A 24,442-nucleotide genomic window follows, 5' to 3' on the forward strand; every position below is an offset into this window, starting at 1 on the left:
GTTGTAGGAGCCCTTCTCGCGGGCGAGATCTCTTATTACAGACCGAGGCTTGGGCCAGGCAGCCAGCCCTCAGATTTTACTGCCACTGCTAGTGCTCCTGCTGTGGAGGAAAAAGTCCTGTGGACAAAAAAACAACACAGCAAGCAATCAGATAATATATGGCACTATATTAACATGACTATTATTTTTAAATGCTCTATTTGTGAACTGAAACTGAAACCAAAAGTGCAGTCGGAGCTCCGGTGTGCAGATGGACAGGATTGAAATTAGCTATTAATATAACTAATAAGACAAACAACAGAGACAGAGATGTAGCAAAACGGTGGTGAACAACACTATTAGTGAAGCCAGACATCTGAAATATGCATCAAATTGAACTCCTACCTCATACATACTGAAAACCATTATGGCACGAGTGGTACATCATAGTGCTTTACAAGTCTATAGCCTTATTGGTTACACTTTCAGGATGACTTTGAAAGCTTTTTCCTGTAGTTTAAAATATGTTCTACTTCTATATATATATATATATATATATATATATATAATACCTCATGTTGCTTCACAAGGTTTTAGCAGCTTTAATTTTGTACAGTGAGTCAAATTGTGGCCCCATTATTGCAGCCCAATATAGTTCAATGGTGCTCCTTTATTGCAAACATGTCATTTATTATCCCAGGTGATGTTTTTTTGTTAATAAGAGTATACAATTCCCATAACTGAACTGCGGAAACAGACCGCCTGAGAAATGAGCTGTCACAATTCCTGTGAGGTAATATGTCTATTTGCCACAAAATAAAAATGAAATGAAATGCTGATATACATCATTCTCTACACCAGGAGTCAGGCTTAATATGGGGCACAGAAAGGAGTGAAATACAGAAAAGTTACACTATGAATATTTTCATTCCTGGCTTTAAAAATAGATGCCTATTGAACTAATCAATTAGTTAATATATACAGTATTGTGCACAAGTTTTTGGTAGGTGTGAAAAAGTAAGAATACTTTCAAAAATAGACATGTTAATAGATTATATGTATCAATTAACTAAATGCAAAGTGAGTGACCAGATGAAAAAATTAAATCAAATTCATATTTGGTGTGACCACCCGTTGCCTTCAAAACAGCATCAATTCTTCTAGGTACACTTGCACAAAGTCAGGGATTTTGTAGGCATATAGTCAGGTGTATGATTAAACAAATATACCAAACAGGTGCTAATTCAATATGTAGGTTGAAACACAATCATTAACTGAAACAGAAACAGCTGTGTAGGAGGAATAAAACTGGGTGAGAAACAGCCAAACTCAGTTAACAAGGTGAAGTTGCTGAAGACAGTTTACTGTCAAAAGTCATACACCATGGCAAGACTGAGCACAGCAACAAGACACAAGGTAGTTATACTGCATCAGCAAGGTATCTCCCAGGCAGAAATTGCAATGCAGTCCAAGCTCTTTTGAAGAAGCACAAAGAAACGGGCAACATTGAGGACATAGACGCAGTGGTCGGCAAAGGAAACTTACTGCAGCAGATCATAGACACATCTTGCTTACTTCCCTTCGCAATTGGAAGATCTCCAGCAGTGCCATCAACTCAGAACTGGCAAAAAACAGTGGGACCCTGGTACACCCGTCTACTGTCCGGAGACGTCTGGTCAGAAGTGGCCTTTATGGAAGACTTGCGGCCAAAAAGCCATACCTCCGAAGTGGAGACAAGGCCAAGCGACTCAACTATGCACAAAAACACAGGAACTAGGGTGCACAAAAATGGCAGCAGGTGCTCTGGACTGATGAGTAAAAAATTAATATTTGGCTGTAGCAGAAAGCAGTTTGTTCACCAAAGGGCTGGAGAGCAGTACACGAATGAGTGTCTGCAGGGAACAGTGAAGCATGGTGGAGGTTCCTTGCAAGTTTGGGTCTGCATTTCTGCAAATGGAGTTGAGGATTTGGTCTGAATGAATGGTCTCCTCAAAGTTGAGAAGTACAGGCAGATATTTATCCATCATGCAATACCATCAGGGAGGCATCTGATTGGCCCCAAATGTATTCTGCAGCATGACAACGACCCCAAACATACAGCGAAAGTCATTAAGAACTATCTTCAGCGTAAAGAAGAACAAGGAGGCCTGGGAGTGATGGTATGGCCCCCACAGAGCCCTGATCACAACATCATTGAGTCTGTCTGGGATTACATGAAGACAGAGAAGCAACTGAGGCTGCCTAATCTTTTAACATGTCTATTTTTGAAAGCATTCTTACTTTACAGCATTTTTTCACACCTGCCTAAAACTTTTGCACAGTACTGTGTGTGTGTGTGTGTGTGTGTATAAGTGTTTTGCAGGAAGAGATTACAGGAACACATTCATATTCTATGAATGGGATATTTTCTGTCATTGCCAATCTCATGTTAGAAATATGTGTGTTAAAGCCCTGCACGGGCCTCAAATCTAGGCCCCAGCCCGGCCCTGGCCCGAGAGACGCTCAGGCCCCAGTCCGGCCCTCTGCGGTTTTATGGCTGAAATCAGTGCCTGTATCAAGCGGTTCCAGTGGCCAATTTCATTTTGTTTTATATCCACAAAGTCCGACAGCTTATCACAATTCTCATTCAATTCTCATTCAATTCAAATCCGACTGGAGCCCGTGGTTTTCCTTATTTTTTTTCCCCATTACACAGCCTATACTACTGTTGCAGCCATTATAATAGTTCAGTTTTGTTTTTAATGGCAAAGTAATTATTTATTTTCGTTTCTTTATTAAGTTAATTTAGAAAAATGTTTGGAGCATTTTTTGTTTTTTAAATTAACGTTTTTGTTTTTTAAAGTGACGACCAAGCGGCCAGCGGCCAACAGTGAGTTGATCACGTTTGATCAATTTAGCCTCTCAAATCAACATTTGACTTGCCTACAATAAAATCCATAGATATAAAACACTTCAAGCATATCACACAAAGTTAGTTTAAATGTGTGTCACCACCACAGTAAAAAGGCATTTTTGACAAGCTGACCAGGCTGCTCTGCTGCTCGCAACGGTGTGGGCAAAAACGAACGAATGGGCTGTACGATCTAAACAAATAAAATAAAACACGCAGGTTATCTTACCTCAAAAATCAATCGTCACCACAGAACATGGCCATTCTTATTTCCAATAGTTTCCAACAGTCAGACTAATGAAAATAAAGTCCAATCAAATGAAACAAGACAACCTCCTAGTCTTAACATGGCTACAGCCAGAAGAACAATCTCTTGCAGAGCATTGTGGAGAAAAAGCACAGCATCCACAGTGGAGGTTTCAGTCCAGTCCTGTTTCTTCTGTCCTCTTCCAGCTGCGCTGAAGACACGCTGCTGCTGCTGCCGCTGGCAGGGACACTAACACCATGCAAACCGGCCTGCGCAGGCGTGTTAGCTCTCGTGTTGTCCATGGGAAACCTGTGTGCGTGAGCAGACTGTGTCATGCGTGTCAGTGTGATAGGTTATAAAACGTCTTTCTGTGTTTGGTTTACCATCATCAACTTCTCATAGTTTCTTTTAATTAATTAATGTCTAAAATATTAAAAGGAGGAGGAGCCTAAAACAGGCCCGATGCCCGGCCCACGTGAAAATTGGCCCGAAGCCCGGCCCGAGGGGTGTAAATACGTTGGGGCCCGTCGAGCTCGGGCTGAAATGCAGGCTTCTTATGTGTGTATCATTGGAGATGCAGTTAAATGCATGAGCAACAGTGAGAAAAATACTAGAGATGCGCCGATCCGATAATCCGTATCTGTATCGGTTCGATACAGGCCAAAAACACTGGATCGGATATCGGAAATAATAGATGTTGTAATCCGATACGATCCACCGACAAATCTAGCCTGAAACTTCGCCTTAAAGGGGAACTCCACCGAAAATCCATATTTTCTCAGGTTATTCTATAAGTAGAAACATTGTGTGCAGTGAGTTTTTCATGTCCAGCTCATTCTATGTACCAGAAAACAGAGATTGAGAAATATACCATGACGTCACCGGGGTCCTAACTATGGAGCTGCTTTCCTGAGAGTCAATGGGGGAAATCAGAAAAGTCATGAAAATCATAAAAAAAATACATTTTATGCACGTTCGATGGACCCATCATTCTATTTTTCCGAAAGAACCATCGGTTTGTAGTAATAAAAAGTGTATTTCACCACCCAGAACTGTCGCTATTATTGAACATGATTATTTTATTCCAGCACCGCAGTGCGAACTGCGCACGCGTGTTCTCCACAGAGCTGCACTGCGCTGGAGCCACACGGCGATGCTGGAATAAAAAACACTGTCAAGTGTGTAATACTGTATGTGCAGTGCAATTAAACTACCACAGATCTACAGCTGGTGTGTTAACCGACCTAAAAGCCAAACACCCTTGTGTGAAACTAGTAATAAAAAAAGGAAAGAGGAGCAACAAACACATGCATATTATTAAACTCCACACACAGCAGCTACTGCCGTTGATTATAACTCGAGCGCATAGGTGTGTTTCTGAGCGCAGAGCGGTGTCTGTGTTGAGTGAGGTTTGGAAACGTGCAAAAGTAAATCGTTTAGTTAAGTAGATTGTATAAATTAGTTACATACATAGTCTAATATATTTTGTATTTCGCTGTTAAGACCAGAAAATATTGCCACAAGGACGGTAATGTTAAGGCATTTTTGGTACAGCTCACATTGCTAAACTATTAGGCTAAAAATGAATTAAAACAAATTGAAGATCTTTAAGTGAAAACTTAAATCTATGACTTTCTACATTGAAAAATATATCTTTTTTACTGGAAATGCTTATATATATAAGCATTTCCATATATATTTGTTTGAGTTATTTATATTTTAATCCAGTGTAGGACACTAGAATGATATATAATTATATATGTATTGCGTTAACTAAATGTTGTGATTTGAATTTTGCACAGTTGTACTTTCAGTGATATTTCAGTATTCATTTTGAATGCTTATATATATATTCATTTAAAAGAGTTTCACTAAATAAAAGGAAGCAGCATTATTGCATAAATCATGTTGCTGTGGGCTTTGTAATTTTTCCTTAAAGGAAATTGAGAATATGTTTCACATCATCCATACATATGGCATATTAACAGCTTAGTAGTAAACAAAAATATCAGATTGGTATCGGCAGATATTAAAGGTTGAGGTATCGGTATCGGATCGGAAAAGAAAAAGTGGTATCGAGCCATCCCTAATTAATACAACCTAAGCATGAATCAATGCCAAATCTTTAGCTTCTACAAAGTGAATCTATTGGCTCCACTTAAGAGATCCTTATAGGGGAAGTGAAATTCAGAGATGAGATCAAAATAAACTTCAAGGAATACGAACTCTAGCACATGCAATTCCAAAGTATAAATGTTTACAGATTATATTTCAACTTTAATTCAGTTTCCATTCTATTAAAAAATGCTTTCAGAAAAAATAATAATTTTATTGTATGTTTGCGAAAATCTACAATAGTAGTTTTGCTTTTATTAAGACGTTTGGATAAGGAATTGAATGGAAGGAATTGAAGTAAAACCTAAAATCTACATCAATTCAAATCTGTCATTGTATGGATTGCGATGTGTGCTTTTTGTCTCAGTTGCTTCATAATTAAGCTCCTTCTGAAAAGCTAAAGTGGTGGACCTTGAAAATAAATATGTTTTACTTTAGAAACTGCAGATTGTATACTGATGATACTGTTGTAGAAGACATGCTGTAGCATATGCAAATACCATATTTTTAATATGGTCTACTTGAAATTACTTTTCATAACCTGCATTTTACAGAATGCTTTGCAAGAGCATTTTCCCCTTACATTGACATTGCTATTATGAAGTAAAAGTTATTAATCAAATGCAGAGCGTATTCACCAAGGGCGGGTGTGCATGTGGGTGTCTGTGTGTGACTCCCAGGGTCCTCTTTATAGTATGACATGTGTCTTTTACAGGAGGTACAGATTTACATTTACAATAAGGCTAAAACTGAATTGTAAAGTTGTCTCACATTTTCAAAACTAAACAATCAAGAAGTCTTATAAGATAGTCGTAAGGATATCAAAACCTCAACATGTTGGCACTGTACTAAAATGGTCATTGAAACCATTATAGGACCACAGACACCATGTACAGAATATTTTGTTTTACTTTACTCTTCCAAAAAGGTTTGCAATGTGGTTTTGGGGTTGACAAGTAAATATGCCTTAATTAAGTAACCAGTATTGACCATTCCTTCACAAAAACTCAGCTAGTCAAACGTGAAAAACAAATGTGACCCTGTTTAGGTGTAAACTGGAGATGGGATTCCTGCCCTAATACAAGATGGATTGCTCAAGCTCCTGTACGTCTGCATGAGTGAGTAAAGTATACAAAAGGCATTAATCAAATCAGGTCCAATTTACTGGTATGAACTGCTTGCTGTGCATCCTTTCTTCTCTGCAGATCTATCAGAGGTGTTGGCTAGTGTTCAAGAAGGCATCGAGCAAGGGCCCAAAGAGACTGGAAAAGTTTTCAGATGAACGGGCAGCCTATTTCCGGTGCTATCACAAGGCAAGTTACCTTAAATTATTTAAAAAGCTGAAGAAATAAATGGTAAGTAATCAATCAGGAAAGAGCATTTACAGCTACGGAGAAAAGTTCACCCGTCCTTTGAAATTAACAAGAGAGCATTCATGTTTTGGCAAATAATAGACAAAGACAAATATAGATGAGGAGAAAAAAAAAAAAAAAAAAAAAAAAATGGAAATACATAGTCTGCTTTTACATACTGAGGTTACACTGACCTGTTAATTTTACCAGTAACATGTAGGTGCAGTATATACAATTATTTTGTATTATTTGTATTATTTTGTATTATTATTTTGAGTTCATAACATTTTATTGTGGAGTTCATGGAGGTCATAGTGTCAAAAAGTGCCTTCCCAACAAAGGCTTCATATTCAATTGGGTCTTTAGATAATTTGGTAAAGAATGGCAGATATAAGTCTGGGCTTTGCAAGTTTTTAAGACAGGTCGAGACACTTGGATTCGAAACTGATAGTCACCAGTAAAACAAGGAAACATATTGCCACTTCACAAAAGTGTCAGCTGGTATTAAAAGACCAGTATTCAGAATGTAACCCTTTAGGGATCATTTCCCTAGCACAGACCTTGCTAATCACTGACCACAAGATTGGGTAGCTTGTTGTAGGAAATACGACTGGATGTATTCCTTACCATCTGTATGAACATAAATACTTTTATGCATAAGGCAATTTTGAACAGAACACTTGACACGTGCATTGTCTACATCTCATAAAAGGCTGTGTATTAAGAATCTGAGAAACCTCCCCAAGGAATGTCTTTGCTTTCAACTTCAGAACTTTTTCAGAAGTTGCTTGTTATTATACACACTGTAATGGCGGTCACTTATTTCAGATTATATATATAAAACAAGGTAGGAGAAAGATGCAATAGTAATGGAGGTGAGGTAAGTACTCTTTCAAGTGGGTTAAAATATTCAAAAGTGGAACAGAGCTGAACTGTGTTCCATTTGTTAATAAAATAAAGAAAAATAGGCCACTCTGGTTAGTCATAGGAATGCTAGAGCATAGTTTGGGGATTGTAGGGCATGTTAAAAAATAGGTTTATGTCATCAATGAGGTTTAGATTTTTCTAAGACTGCAGTCATCAAATTTGTGCTGGGGCAAATTAATTATTGTGCGGCCAAGCTGCCATGCCCAAGACAGTCAATGCATTTAAGTGTAAGTGTAAATGTATTACAGCTAGGATTGCTTTGTCTGCATTTTTGTGAGTTATGTTGCCAGGAAGGTCACTGATAGAGTCTAAGTATGTAGATATTGAAAAAAAACATTTACAATTCAGATTCAGATTTTATTTAGTTTGAACCTGGAAATTGCACAAGGGCAAGTACATGCCTACAGACAAGTTTCATTGGGGAATACTGCATTTGTAGAGTATGATTTGGAATAAAAAATGTCTGAAAGGCCTGAGTGTATCAACATGGATAGGATTTGTATGATAATAATCTACTCTTGGGAAATTCAGAAAAGATCAGAATTGATGACAATGCCATAAAACCATGTCTGTTTGCAAGTTGATACAAGGCAGTTGATCACTAAGGCTATTTGCCCCAGTCAGGAAGTGATCGCTCATCCAAGAAAAAGTAATCATACGGTGCTTTGAGTCTAATTCAATTAACTTCTATTTTACCTGGAGAAATAATCATTTTAGGGAAACGAACAAAGCAGCTGGGATGCAGTACTTCTGAGGGCTAAATTAAGACATCCCCAATGCAGAGCAACAACATTTGTGCTGATCGGGGGAAATTACAACTGAAGACTCATCTGTTATTCCCAACATCACTTCATCTCAATAGGAAACAGAATGTAATCTACAGCATAAGGAGCTCACCACAGCTTCAGACTCCATCAACTCTGCAATGCCTTTGATGGAGATTGAAAAAGAGCATATTTAAAAGCCTCTTTTATAACATCGTGCCCATCTGCTCCCTGCAGGTGAAACCTTGGGAGATGACTTTTGAAAAATGTAAATGGCTACCCAAGTACAATATATTTTCATCTGCAATAGCAATAGCAATAGTCAATCTGTGGGATTAAAAACATGTAAATATAGATAGATAGTCCTGGAAACTGAGATGGATATATAGGGAGATTATATCTATTTTTAAAATGCTAGAATTCTGTAGGACTGTCATGCTTAAATATGACTGCAGTGTTATAGATGGAAATATGACAAATTATAAAGACATGATACATCATGATACCAAATTACTACAGAGTGGACATTGCACTGGATGGATCAGCACATTTTGGTTGTAGTGTGTCACAATGATTCCTCATTTGCATTATGTTAAACTTAACTTGTTTTTTTAAACACTTTTGTTACTTTAACTAGAATTGTTGGCAAATTTTATATATTAACTTTAAGTCAGTTCATAGCACAGCATGATCGGTTTGTGTTTAATGCATGCAAGAGTGTGAGGAATGGTGACAAGGTAAGCTTTAGGTCGAACTTAAGGTGGATCACGTTCAAAAGAGTTCAGGACCTTGTACATTTTTAGTTACAAGGCCTAACAGAAAAAGGTCAGGCAGTGAATTTCAAATAACTTGTCATTTTCCATATTCCTTTTTTCTCAATGGGCTTGACTTCTAATTATGATGATTCTTCCTTTAGGTGACAGAACTTAATAATGTAAAAAACGTCATTAGGATCCCAAAGGCCACAAAGAAGCACGCAGTGGCCGTAATTTTCAATGATGATTCCTCAAAGAGTTTTGCTTGTGTCTCAGGTGAGTGTGACTAAACAAAAGAGAAGATTTTGACCGTGGAAAATCCTATGAATTCTCAGAATTCAAAATATACTGTTTGGAATTTGTTCAATGAGGCAACTGGATTTTGTTGTTCTGTAAACCAGCGGCCTGCCAAATGCCTGACTCATCCTGTAAGCTGAATCTGAACTGTTTCCATGCTTTGAAGAACAGCGCAGGGATGAAACTTTGGCTTGATTTTTTGCTTTGTAGAGCTGGAGGCGAATGAGTGGTGCAAAGTGTTGCACATGGAATGCTTGGGAACCAAAATCAATGACTTTAACTTGGGGGAACCTGACTTGCTGGCCACAGGGGTGTACAGAGAACAGAGTGGTATGTATACCAGCCATTTAGAGAAACATACAGGGTAGACAGTGTGTACTGACTGGAGCATGCTGAGAATATTAAAGGCCCTTACTCACACTTAACAAACAAAAAAAAAAAACACAATTTTCAAAGAGGTGGAGGCAGAACTGGCATTTCAAACATAGAGTGAATTTGCTTTGGTGTTATAGGTGGAATAGAGATGCAGTCACAACGCCTCCTGTATGTGTTCAAAATCCATCACCCCATGGGCAAGTTAGACAAAGACTGTGGTTTTTGCATTGTGTCTGATACTGCTTTGCTTTCTTCCTCTAGAGAGATTCCATGTTTTTCTGATGCCTTCTCCTAACCTGGACGTCCACGGGGAGTGTATACTCCAGATCACCTTTGAGACCATCTGTCTGTGGGACGTCCTGAACCCCCGGCTCAAAATCGTGGCCTGGCCCCTCACCGCTCTCAGGCGCTATGGTCGTGATCATAACTGGTTCACGTTTGAAGCTGGCAGGTTAAAAAAATTCCCTGTATTTCTACACTACATATAGGCTTACACTGAACACTGTACTCTAGGACCTGTTTCCTTTCTCCACCCCACCTCACACTTGGTGTGAGGAAGACAGTGATCCTTCCAGCACTAAACAATTGGAACAAAATGCAGAAGCCAGCATACTTACATGACAAAGGACAACTGTACATTCAGCTGCTGCATTGGCCTTCTGCCCTGGCTACCCGTTGAGCATAGAATAAGATTTTGCACTTAAACAAAGTCTTGAATGGGTTTATAGGAATTACTGGTTCCTTGAATTCCAATGTAGAACCCACAATGACAGAATGTTGGTAATTCCAAAATAGCTTAAGGAACACAGGCTATTTGTTATATTATTATGACATTTCTTAGCAGACTTATATTGCATACATTATATTGTACTATAGCTGTGGAATGACCTTCAATCAGAGAAGCTCAGGTCTTATTATTATTATTAGATTTAACGTATATTAATAATCAGGTGATCTTCAGAACAGGGGCTTTTCTGGCATACTTAATTCCCTAACCATCCACTTAACCAAGACATACTTTACACACATTAACGTCTACCAATGTAGAACTTATGTACAGTAGACAAATTACATACAATTAAATGAATCCAAAGGACTGAAGTCTGCAGTAGAGAACAGAAAGAAAACAGGTGTTTACTTTCCTCGACTGTGCATTTTGCCTTGTTATGTTCATTCACAGACCTAGTCTACTGTACTGTAATAAAGTGTGTTTTTCTCTCTCTTCCTATGCTGTGACAATTCCAGGATGTGCGATACCGGAGAAGGCCTCTTTACTTTTCAGACGAGGGAAGGAGAAGCGATTTATCACAAAGTGCACACAGCAGCCTTGGCTATAGCTGAACAACACGAGTGGCAGACAAAGAAATCTAGAGTATGTACACACCTAAATCATTGTATTTTATACTGCTCTAAATGCATTTCCTCACTGCAAACTGCTAAATGTTTGGAAACCACACATTGACCTTGTGTCTAGACATTGAACAGTACTCCGGGTTGGCAGTTATTGTAAACCACAAAAATATGTGCTGGGCTTTCTCAGGGAAAAAATAATGATAATTCATAATAATACTATAGTTAAAGAAGCAGCTCTCATTCAAATGAATTTGTGCTACTTTAATCCACATACATTTATAGATTGATGAAGTGTTTCAAGTAATGTGGCCATAAAAAGTGTAGGAGCTGTACTGTAGGGTCAGAATGGCAGAGATAATAGAGAGCATTTTCAAACATCAGCCCTCTTTATCTTGTTCAGAAGGTGGTGAGAGGTCATTCAGAACTGGGACACTTCTCATTTGTACATTTATCAAAAAGCAGGTGCGCAAGCCTTGGCACTGAGGGAGCAAGAGACATTTAACTCGTTCTGAACGGCTGGTTTACAGGACACGTGAGGATTTCAGTTGCAGTGGTGGAATGATGTATTTTAACATGTATTACATTATATTTAAGGTGCATGTAAACATGTGATGAAGTGCATTGTAATGAGATCGGGCGGGTCATTATGGTCGAGCAGATCTATTAACTTTGAATATATAATCTTGAGACCCCAGTTATTATATGTGTAACAAATGCAGATCGCCTTAACACACACCTATGTTTAGTGAGAGGAAAACCACATACCTGTATGGGGGAGGGGGGCTACGACGCGGGACGCTGCGGGTGTTTTGGTGTATTTTCGTTTTCCTTTTTTAAGTGTGTTTACTTTTGCAGTCCTGATAAAAGTTAGATGTCAGGAAATAGGTGCACAAATTCCTGACGGAGTCTTTTTGCACATTGTTTGATTTAAACTGTCTTTGGTTTGTTAGGTTTCTGTTGGTTTGTAGAGATACCTTTTATGTGCGACTTCTGAGTGAAGCGGCAAAGTCGGCTAATGCCAGCGCCGATATGGTGAACTTTATATGTGTGCCATGGGTCCTCTTATCTTAAAGGGGTGGGAAGGATTTGTTGTTGATTTTGAATGGGGCATGGATTTGTGTGAACTGAACAGATTAAACCATATAGTGGGTTTATTTGTACCAGCGCTACTGCTTTTATTAGGAACTGATTGGTTATAGTTAAAAGTTTTGTTTATATAGTTTGTTATACTTAATTTCATATTTAATTTTACCCCCACATCGAGCTTGGAGTAGCCCGTAGTTGGGGCAAACTAGGAGGAGGCTATGTAACGGGGAATGATATAAACAAATGGGAGACATGAGCTTGGTGAGTGTCTGTCTCATTGCAGCTAGTGGTCTGTGTAAGATTAGAGTGGTACTCTGTTTTTGTTCATTTTTGTTATTTGCTGTTGCATTTTGTTTTGGATGTAATACATTGTTCTATTTTGCACCAGTGCTGCCTCATCTTGCTCTCTGCTTTCCTGGGCTTTCTTTTTTTTTGGACACTATAAGATCGCACGCATTACATTAAACACATAACAAATATCAATTAATAAGTGGTGTGAAGGGCTCTAGCAGCACAAATTGTGTGAAATGGATTTAAATCACACGTAAGGATTAGACAAACAAATATCTTTACAGTGATTTTTGATGTTATTGTTAAATTTGACAATCAACACCCTTTCTCTCAGTCTAAAAATGTTTTGGTCCAGGATCCACTGTAACTGACCAACAGTAGATGATCTGTGTTGTATTTTCATGCTGGTTAAAAACTATTTATTAAAAACAAATGTGCATCCTGTGAAACTTGCATCACAGTAGTATTCAAGTGTCCTGAAATGTTATTTTTAAATACTGACAATTTTCTGCACATAATTACATTGATACACAAGATAAGAGGTATAGGGATGTGTGAGGATACTGCTCTGTTGTTGGCTGGTTTCTCATATGTGATTTATAATAAACTAACATGGGCTATATACAGAAACATCACACTATCTTTAAACAAAACATTGTTAATGCCACAGTGCAACATAAAACAAAACCCCATGGAATCCATAGACTTTTTAAGAGGAAGATAAATTAATGAAACTGAGAAGATAGGATATGTAAAATTTGCAGAGAACAAATAACAGTTCATGTAATGCTTCCAATGAGCCCTGCGGCATTTAAGGTGATCCCTCTGGAGAAAACATCATGTCTGTTTATTTTCTTTTCAGCCCTGCTAGACATGCATTGTGTTGAAGTAAATCTTTAAGAGATGATCATATACACAAATAAAAATAACACAAAATATTGATAACAATTAAAATCTGCTAGGCTTCCCAGAATCATATATTTACCTGAGAGTTAGTGTGGGAAAACATGCACACATATTTATGACATGTTTACAATACCAGCACTGATATTTGGACTTGCCAAGAGTGGTCAAATAAATACACAGCCAGATAAATTGGCATTCCATTTAAAACAGGTCTGTTGTAAAATTTTTGAGTTTGCTACAGAACACACACACAGCCATGGCTTCCTTAGAAATTAAATGGAGGAGATCCTCTAACCTTTTAAGTTCTTGGCACGTTCTCAGTTGCTGCAGCTGAGTAATTAGGCTGAAGAGAAAGCAGTACATTCATGTCAAGCTCAATTGTTTTCGCTTAGAAGCTTCAATGAAACCTTTACAGATGTGATGTGCAGAATAAAAGCAATGGTGTTAGACTGGGAATTCGACTGGCATCCAATAAAGCCAATTACTCTAGATATTCCCTCAGTTCCTCATTTGGTCACTTATAGTTAGATTCATTTTAGCAGTATAACACTTACAAAGCTCCCCCCACCCCCAAATAGTCTTCTCTATAGAACAGGCTTTAAAATAGCCAGGTAGTAAAAATAGTGTAACATTCTTTAATTCTGACTGATGCCAATAAATTAACAAGGAAAGCAGGGGATGTAAGCTTTGATTGCACCTTCAGATGCAAGCACATCTAGAAAGAAGACAAAACCCCCTGGAACACCATTCATCAAGTAGCATTGTAGAATAAAGTAACCACTTTCAAAAATACATTAGTAGTTCGTCAGTTTCTTGTTTAAGCACCAACCCCAATTCCGAAAAAGTTGGGACAGTATGGAAAATGCAAAAAAACGAACAAAAAAAGTCATTTGAAAATTCAGTTTACCCTGTAATATATTGAAAACACATTATTAACACATTATTTGATGTTTTACTTATTTGATGTTGAATTTAATTTATTTTTTTAAATATACACTCATTTCAAATCTTATGACTACAACAGTCGACTGTTTACCACTGTGTAACATCACCTTTTCTTTTAATAACACTTATTAAATATTTTGGCACTGAAGACACCAGTTGGTTAAGTTTAGCAAGTGGAATTTTCCCCCATTCATTCATTATGCATTTCTTCAGCTGCACAACTGTACAGGGCCTTTGCTGCCTTATTTTGCGCTTCATAATGCGCCACACATTCTCAATCAGAGACAGGTCAGGACTGCAGGCAGGCCATGCTAGCAGCCACACTCTCCGCTTACGCAACTATGTGCTTGTAATTTTGGGCAGAATGTGGTTTGGCATTGTCCTGCTGGAAAATGCAGTGACGTCCCTGGAAAAGACGATGTCTAGACCATTTTAGCTGGGGGAGAATGGCTGGGGAAAGTTGTGATTTTGGGGGGGCCATCATCATCCCTGCAGTTAGCCGAATTAATGGGGGGGATGATGGTGTTTTGTCCGTGGTGCTAGCAGGGGGGGATCTGAAAATGTTTGGTCTGCAGCGTGGGTTGGGGGGGCAGCATAGATCTGTAGATCCACACCTGCAGTAACGTCTGAGGGATCAGAGATCACGCACATTCAGAAGTGGTTCTCGGCCTTGCCCTTTATGCACCGAGATTTGACCGGATTCCTTGAATCTTTTAATTATATTGTGCACTGTAGAAGGTGAAATGCCCAAAATCCTACAGATTTGTCTTTGGGGAATATTGTTCTCAAAGTGTTGGATTATTCACTGACCCATCTGTTGGCAGATTGGCGAGCCTCGACCCGTCATTGCTCTTGAAGGACTAGGCCTTTTTTGGAGGCTCCTTATACTATGATTACATGATTGCTTCACCTGTTTCACATCACCTTCTTATTTCAACTTGTCACATCATTATTAGTCCTAAATTGCCCCTGTCCCAACTTTTTTGGAACGTGTTGCATGCATCAATTTCAAAATAAACGTTTACCTTAAAAAAACTATGCAGTTGATTAGGTAAAACATTGAATACCTTGTCTTTATGCCTTTTTTGTTTAAATAAAAATCAAAGTACATTTACAAATCACTTTTTCGCAATTGGGGTTGTATGACTAATGCTATGCGATGCTGTTTTTCATTGAAATACGTACAAAGGCGGTTATTTAAAAGTGGTATATCTATCCCTCCTGTCGCCCATAAAATAAATTAATACACATCTCAGATCTGTACTGCTGTTGGAAATGATGTTTCTTGTTTTCTGGTTTGGCGTTGTCAATGATGTGTGTGTTCCTCACTCTTTCTTTCCTTGAATTAATTAATTCATAGATATTTTTATGTGTATACTATGTCTGTAGTGAGAGTGAAAGCAACTGAGAGATTGGTGAGATAAGAAACTGAGGTATAAGGAATGTCATTCATTTGTCAATGTATTTTTGTGGTGCAGCAATAGTTATGTTTATTCTCTTTCTGTATACCATGTCAATCTGTGTACTGAAAAATTGGCAACACATAGCTAAGCGAGAAGATGAATGAATAAACAAATATAATGAATGGTAGAATAATACTTCAGCTAGTGAGTAATCAAATAACCCTGGAAGGAATAGAAAATATTCTTCTGGAGTTAATCTTCACTCAGATATGGTTAATTTGTATGACCCTTTTATCCTCAGCACCCCACAATCCTATGCTCAATTTAATTCCCATGCATGTGTTTCCAGGGCTGTTTTCTTTTGGAATTGAATAATAGTTAATACTAGAAAGGTTAATATTATGGTTTGCTCTGTAAACTGGCTTTAAACTCTAATGTTTTGCCCATGGGGGTGCTGGGGGATTTTGAAATCTCTTCATGTTTTTGTATAACTTGTCACTCATTAAATGGTCGAATCTGTTAAACTTTCTTTCCGTTTGAAGAAATATTGAAGCTGGAGGCTTGGCAATTAATAGGCAGCAAGTAAATAAGTTCCAAATGAAGACGTCTGGGCATTTAATTGACTGGAAAGATCAGAGAATAACTTCAAACTCATTTTCATTTTTTCATTTTCTCCTGCTACAACTGATAGGCAGCAAGGGAGTGCAGGTGTTGGTATGCAAGCTAAAATCAATGGGATTTTTCTTTATATATATGCAGCACTGTGGAGTAGTAGTTAGGGCTCGGCATTCATAACTGCATGGTTGTGGGTTCAAATCCCAGGTAGGGCAGTGCTGTTCTACCCTTGAGCAAGGTAGATTGCTAGTAAATTAGATTGCTTTAGTAAAATGCCCAGCTTTATAGATGGGTACAAATGTAAGTTGCCCTGGATAAGAGCATTTTTCATCAATTTAATTAACACCTATTGGAAATGAATTGCCCCAGAGGGCTTTAAAGAAGATGTATACATGAAGTGCAAGTCAATGTATACATAAAGTACATAGTAGTGAAACAATAGGCATGGAGGAGAGAAAAACAAACATAGGAGGAGAAAATACATCTGTCTGGATCCATGGCCTAATGGTTGTCTCCAACAGAGCCAGGGTTGTCTAAAGGTTATTGTTAGGCCTAGGCAGGCTGTTCAGTGTATTTCCTATGCCACAGAAAAAAATATGATCCAGAGCCCAATAATACAGTTATACAGCGCTAGGTCAGAATATATAAAATAATCATAAGGATTATTAATCCTAGAAAAACACTATAACTGCCAGATATAGGGTTACCAAAATCACTTATTATGATTTAACTTTCACCAGGGAAGTTAAGGTCTGCAATATACATGACAGTGACATGACAGTGCGACGACGTTAGGTCTGTGAACATACAACCCTATTACAATTAACGCCGTCCTAAGCACACGGAAGAAGGAAGTTAAATACACCCAAATAAACCATTTTAACCATGGCAACCCAGCCGGACTTCCTGGTTTAACCCACATCCCAATGCTGCAGTTATGAGGTGAGACAACTAAGAGCAGGAAAAGTGTGAGTGTAAAATGTTCCCTTAAATTTTAATATGAAATGCTATTTCTGAAAGAAACAAAACCTCCCTGTAAGGTATGAACATTTTAACCTGGCCAGGCTACTACAGCCTTAATGGGTCTGCAGATGGAGAGTTTATTTCTCCACTTTATGTGGGGTGGCCACAAGAGTAGGATTCACCATCTCAGGTTCACCCTCCCTGGTCAGCATCTTGGACAGATTAAGAGATCCTGGGCCCCTGGGCACAAAACTGTTCAGGGCCCCCCTTCCCCCACTCTCCCATCCTGTCCCCTCCAGACCGAACACACAACATCGGCTACATTGCGTGGTCACGTGAGCACACAGACGCAAGATTATGATTATTAGATGCATACAGTGCCTTGCGAAAGTATTCACACCCCTTGGCATTTTTGATATTTTGTTGCCTTACAACCTGGAATTAAAATAGATTTTCTGGGGGGTTTGTATCATTTGATTTACACAACATGCCTACCACTTTGAAGATGCAAAATATTTTTTATTGTGAGACAAACAAGAAATTTGACGAAAAAACAGAAAACTTGAGCGTGCATAACTATTCTCCCCCACAAAGTCAATACTTTGTAGAGCCACCTTGGGGTCTCTTGGGGTACGTCTCTATAAGCTTGACACATCTAGCCACTGGGATTTTTGCCCATTCATCAAGGCAAAACTGTTCCAGCTCCTTCAAGTTGGATGGGTTCTGCTGGCGTACGGCAATTTTTAAGTCATACCACAGATTCTCAATTTGATTGAGGTCTGGGCTTTGACTAGGCTATTCCAAGACATTTAAATGTTTCCCCTTAAACCACTCGAGTGTTGCTTTAGCAGTATGCTTAGGGTCATTGTCCTGCTGGAAGGTGAACCTCCATCCCAGTCTCAAATCTCTGGAAGACTGAAACAGGTTTCCCTCAATAATTTCCCTGTATTTAGCACCATCCATCATTCCTTCAATTCTGACCAGTTTCCCAGTCCCTGCTGATGAAAAACATCCCCACAGCATGATGCTGCCACCACCATGCTTCACTGTGGGGATGGTGTTCTCAGGGTGATGAGAGGTGTTGGGTTTGCGCCAGACATAGTGTTTTCCTTGATGGACAAAAAACTCAAGTTTAGTCTCATCTGACCAGAGTACCTTCTTCCATATGTTTGGGGAGTAAAAGCTCTTCCGTAAAGCCCAGCTCTGTGGAGTGTACGGCTTAAAGTGGTCCTATAGACAGATACTCCAATCTCCGCTGTGGAGCTTTGCAGCTCCTTCAGGGTTATCTTTGGTCTCTTTGTTGTCTCTCTGATTAATGCTCTCCTTGCCTGGTCTGTGAGTTTTGGAGGATGGCCCTCTCTTGGCAGGTTTTTTGTGGTGCCAAATTCTTTAAATTTTTTAATAATGGATTTAATGGTGCTCCGTGGGATGTTCAAAGTTTCTGATATTTTTTTAAACCCAACCCTGATCTGTACGCCAAGGGGGATGAATACTTTTGCAAGGCACTGTACATGCTGTCAAGACGGCTGTAGATAGCTCATCATACAGGATTTACATCATATTACAAAACATTTGCATTGAAATTAGCCATGGGGAAGGCGACAAAACCATCAAGTAGGCCTATTCCAACAGAATGTTCTCTCATAAGAGAAAAGCAAACTAGAAAATAGAAATTCTTCTAGTATTTCAGCACCATGGATGTAATCAAAGATTCAACATCAAGGCATCATAGACAGCTACAATGGCAGAGTTTACATGTGTGTTTTGACATTACTCGAGACAATATGCTCGAATCAAAGATTAAATTACTCTCTCCCTCTCGGGGTTTACATGGTTTTTAGTTTATTGCACTCGAATTGAGCTGCTGTTTACCCGATGTCATGCAAATTAACAATCATAAAAGCATATGGAAGGGCACAGAAAATTATCAGAATATAGCATGATGTCTTACCTTAGGTTTTTTTTTTCTTGCTTTTCTCTTGGCAACATCTGCTTTATGATGATCTTCATATCCCACAAGCCCCCATTCCCCCCACTTGTTAAATTATAATTGACCAGTTCATATCAGACACATAAACCAACATACCAATACAATTACTATATATTACATATATTAAGAATGTTATACTCTCATTGGCTCATTATTCGAATCAAAAAAAGTCTCAATCTACACTACCAATTTCTAATTTTTTTTTTTTTACCAGAACCTAATATAAAAGAACCACTTCTGACAAAATATCTGCTTGGTCACCTCTTGCAAGCAGGCTCAGATAAAATTGAAACTCGATACATTTTTTGATTAGATATTTTGTAAATGTTTTTTTCTATGTGTCACGAGTAACTGCAGAGATACTATCAGACTGAGCAAAAAGAGGGGATATAGATAAGATAAGATATAGGGGGCACGATATTCAAACAAATACCTCGCAAAATGTGTGTGTTGTGCAAGAAAAATTTGACTTGACCAAAAAAAGAGAGATATTCAAACATGTTGGAATATAGCATTTTTTTTCCTGTACCTCGCAAACCTGTTTGTGCCATGCAATACCCTATGAATATCTGGCCCATGGTGTAGATAATTCCTGGTCTTTTTCAGTGTGTACCAAGCAACATACATATGAAATGCAACTAAATATCCTATTTGGAGCTATTTGTTGAAATGTTGGAGAGAGTGTCTATTAGCTGATGGACACACTGAATGTGACATTCCAGATGCTAAGTTCCATCAGTGTCATTGGATGATGACCCACAAACAATGTTCATTTCATCCATTTCAATTTCAAAACAGATCGTTTTCTGGCTACTATATATATATTTATATAGAGTGTGCATAAATGTTACTAAAAATAATGTGTCAGACCGCCTTCTGAGGGTAATGGATTGTACCAGAGATTGGTAAAGGCTGACTTGTAGTGACGAGCACAAAGACGAACAGTATATTTTACGATATTTTGGATAACGTAACACCAATGATGGAATTGCATAAGAGTCCATGCCTCTACTAATGGAACAAATTAGGAGGATTAGAGTACTGCTTTTTGTGATATCTATATAACCGTTTTGCATAAACAAGAGACACTGACCTTTAAAGATCACAGTACTGTAAAGCTTTTTTATATCTGAAAACTATTTGATCTGACCTTTCACATGTCAGACACAGTGATTTGGGGGTAATGGTTTTTAAATTAAATTGACCTTTTTCCCCCTCCAGAAAATATTTGTTTTGTTTGTTTTTATTTTTTTCTGTCTCTTGAATTTGTTAAAAACATTCTCTGCAGACATCTGGAACAGATGCTTTTTAATGGGACATTGATTAAGTCGAAGCATGCAGCCTGTGGTTACATGAACAGATTTTGCATTTCCTTTGGGTATTCTGGTGTGACAATCTGCTGAACACTTTTAGTTTGTCTTTATAAAAGTAATTAAAAAATATTCACTTAAAAGAAACCCACACAGACAAACAAGCACTTTATAATTAAGATCCTTTTGTGTTTTTTCTTGTTTGTTTATTTGTGCCAGTGCCATTGAACACTGTATTCTATGCGTTTCCATATTACTGTAAATTCACTTAAAAGGGGATCTATTTAGATTGTTTACCTGACACAAACTATACTGGCCCATATATGAAAAGTATATTATTTCCATATCAAAGGATAAATCAAATGCTGACTTACAGCCATTTAGAGATACCAAATTGCACAGACCAAACCCAAGGTTAAATGGAATCAAACAGAAACATTTCAAGCTTAATAGTTGCACTTAAGAAACCAACTCCAATTCCCACAAGAAAAGCATACAGTTTTACTTTTAAAATCATCTGTAGCTGCATTTCATTTGTCGAGTCAGCACTTGGGGTTGAGGATTAGTATGGTTTTGAATGTAAAAGCAGGTTTCTGTCAGTTCCTTTTACAGATCTCCAACCAAAGAGTTCATACTTTGGCTCGGAGTGAAATATCTGCTGCTTTTATCTCCCACAGAGCGAAAGGAAGCTGGGGGAAAAGACGACCCCCGCCAGCTCAGTGACACCTCTACCTCGGAGCAAGTACTGGTCACATATAAACCGACAGAACAGCACAAAGCAGGCCGGACATTTTAAAGGTAACCTGTCTCAGTTACTGTTTACCATTTACACTCAGAATGGATTTGCACATCTACAAACTGGACGACAGCATGTTCTCATCAGCTTTTATTAAGAGAAAAACGTGGGATAGCATCTACCTGTTACCTGTCAGGCATAGTCAAAGAAGAGCTGGATCAATGCCTAGGGACCCAGTAATATGTGCAGCACTGGTACAATCAAGGGCCGCAGTCTGAGATAAAGAGGCAGTGACAAGCACATGGACTTTATTACAAAGTAATAAATTAACTTAGCAATCTAAAGAGAGTACAGAAACATGCATTAGTAATAACTATAAAGTAGTTCATACTAAATTTGTATGTTTTTACAATCGATTCATATTTGCTATAATGCTTTTAACTGATGATGACGACTATGTTTCCAAACTCAGAATAGAACAGATTCCAGTGTTTGAAGAATAAATATATAAACCTGTTATTACATAAGCATACAGTTTAGACTCATTGAAAATGTGATTTTCTCGTGTGACCGAATTCATTGTGGACCGGGCACATTATATCTTAAATTTTACATCAAGTATGTTTCAGTTGTTTCAATCAAATAAAAATTAGCTTATTGAGTATTAATTAACCAATGCTTTTTGTTGTTGTTGTTTGTTTTGTTTTATCTTGTACTTGAATTCACAAGTTGTTTGCTGCATAATCTTTTTAATAATGTGAAGAAATGCATTGCGGTCTGTGAGCGGCTCCTGTAATGTGCCAAATATCCCCTGGGGAGTCTTGTAAGCTATCCATGGTATGGACAGAGGTCTTCAATAACAAAGTTTTGAATAAACACAAGCTAAATCATTCACTGAATGCAGAAATATATCCCCACTTACTGCAGGCAGTAAAAACAAACAAAACAAAAAAAACCAAGAAAAAAACAGGAAAGGGATGTTTTTGTTTTCTCTTCAATTCTGTTATCTAGTCCATTTAAAAATAGCAGTCAAGTGTGACTTTCAGCACACCAACATTTAATGAAATTTTCATTGCAAAGTGTTTCAGTGAGCCAATTACACCACCCTAAAGAAAAAGCCTTGAAGGCATGTCAGACATGGAAGCACACCAATTCAGTAAATTCCACTGTGGCCACTGTGCTTCAACTATGGTTACTTTGTGACCCTGTGAGAGATGCATAGAGCTTTGACCACAGCCACACACTAGACACTCCATTAAGAAGAAAGAATTATGAAAAATTAACTCATACAAAAATAAGGTTGTTTTTTTCTCCTAGTTTTTATATTCCTTAGCCTTATCTTCCTAATTATACATGCACACACACACACACACACACACACACACACATATATATATATATATATATCTGGTTTTATATCCATACAGCTTGTTAGACTCTTTAAGAGCTTTTTCTTAACCAAGATACAGAAGACACTCTATAATCTCTATCTATGTCCTAAACTAAAGTGCAATTGAATGAATTCACCTTAGTAAAGAAAATACGCAGGGCAAATGACTTGGTAGACACCTTTATTCATGGTGGCTTACATGCTTTTTTCAAACCCTAACAGATATACAATGCATTTATATACACATTAAGAAGCAATCCAGTTAGAGTAAAAGCAAGTGTTTATATACAGAACATTTTAAAATATGTAAGTTAGTCCAGTTCATGTAGCGCTACTGTTTTGAATAGTCAAAGCAAGTCAAAATACCTGTAGCACACAAACTCTTTCATAAATATGGCAGATATTCCTCCAGTTCATTTTGAATGAAAAGCGTAATCCTCAGTAGGTGCAAGAGTAGTGGAAGATGGCTGAAAAGAAAACTGGAGGCACTACTACTTCACACTGTTTTTTTGGGGGTCTATATAACAAGCTACCTAGCCCTATTAGAATCCTGGGATTAACAAGTTACTTGCAACCAAAACAAATGAGATGGGTTTGAAGGGACTCTCCAAAGCTATTTTATATTAATTCATGATGAATTACGGTACCTTATTGTAAAGTGTTACCCATGCACTTTGTTGCAGAATGAATGGAGCCCAAAACTAGAATTAAAGTGTTTGCCATGCAGTGCTACTCTAGCAGTAGTTGAAAGTTGTAGTACCCTTGAAAATTACTGAACAGCAGCAAAAAACCTTTTCCAAAACACTGCTCTATAACACAGTAAGGCTTCAGCATTTCTTGTCACAGCCAGAGGTTATGGAAGTACTACCTTCAATCACAACAGTAAAATGAATTGACACTGTTCTGTTTCATCACACCTAAAGACAGTTCCAGCCCATTGAAGATCTTCAGTGAGAAGAACTCCAGTTGCAGATGAAGACACTTTCCAGAACATCATATAGGAGAGAGTGACTTTTAAGAGAGAGTTGGAGATGGAGGGGGTAACATTTCATTTGGATCAGTCAAAGAAGGATGTTTGATCTAGCAGAATATTACATTTTGTGAACAAAATAATATATTTTTGTCCGTTTTCTTTTTCTAACTTGGAAGCTATTTGGAAGCTGTAATCTCTTCTGGTCTTTTTTGAGTTACACGTGGTTGATTGTGACATGCTTTACTGTGCCATTTTACATGTGCAATGGCAGACTGTAAGTTTCACAGTTACACTGAAAATAATACAAATTTATTAAACTTCTGGAAATATGAAAAAAACATGCTGCTGTGTTTTTGATCTTCTTTTTATTATTATTAGGGAATGCATGGCGGTCATTGTTATATACCGTATTGGCCGTTCCTAGTTCTATACTTCTATTTTTATTCATCTGCTGTGAGCATTAAATAATTTATTTAACTATAAACACAGTGGAAATGGAACCTCAGTTTGTCTCTGCATACCAATACATACCGCATATGCCTTCAAAAATGGAGAATGCTATTATACCAAGAAAAGAAAAAATAATTGGGTGAATAAATTTAACGTTATGTGGCTGTTTATTTTGTGGTCAGAAAGCTGATGCAAATCTGTGCTGTTTTCTCCCCCCCCACACACTATTCCCAACTAATAATTATGGCACAGATTTTCAGTGTGTGATAATTAGAGCCATGCATTTTATTGGGTGGTATTTTGGAAATTAGCTGCCTTCAAATATTATAT

At 37.9% G+C, this 24,442-nt stretch overlaps 1 protein-coding gene across 1 annotated transcript in view; it reads left to right on the plus strand.

Moving 5' to 3' along the window:
- The window catches only part of LOC136748752 (docking protein 5), a 69,242-nt gene extending 45,071 nt beyond the window's left edge, over positions 1-24,171 (plus strand). Inside the window, exons 2-8 of the mRNA XM_066702764.1 lie at positions 6,437-6,544; positions 9,191-9,305; positions 9,537-9,656; positions 9,963-10,152; positions 10,947-11,073; positions 21,241-21,361; positions 23,613-24,171. Of these exons, the coding sequence (XP_066558861.1) occupies positions 6,437-6,544; positions 9,191-9,305; positions 9,537-9,656; positions 9,963-10,152; positions 10,947-11,073; positions 21,241-21,361; positions 23,613-23,665 (834 nt within the window). The 3' untranslated portion in view covers positions 23,666-24,171. The remainder of the gene's footprint in view (positions 1-6,436; positions 6,545-9,190; positions 9,306-9,536; positions 9,657-9,962; positions 10,153-10,946; positions 11,074-21,240; positions 21,362-23,612) is intronic.
- The last annotated feature ends 271 nt before the right edge of the window (positions 24,172-24,442 follow it).

Source organism: Amia ocellicauda, chromosome 4, assembly GCF_036373705.1.
Source record: "Amia ocellicauda isolate fAmiCal2 chromosome 4, fAmiCal2.hap1, whole genome shotgun sequence".
NCBI lineage: Eukaryota > Metazoa > Chordata > Actinopteri > Amiiformes > Amiidae > Amia > Amia ocellicauda.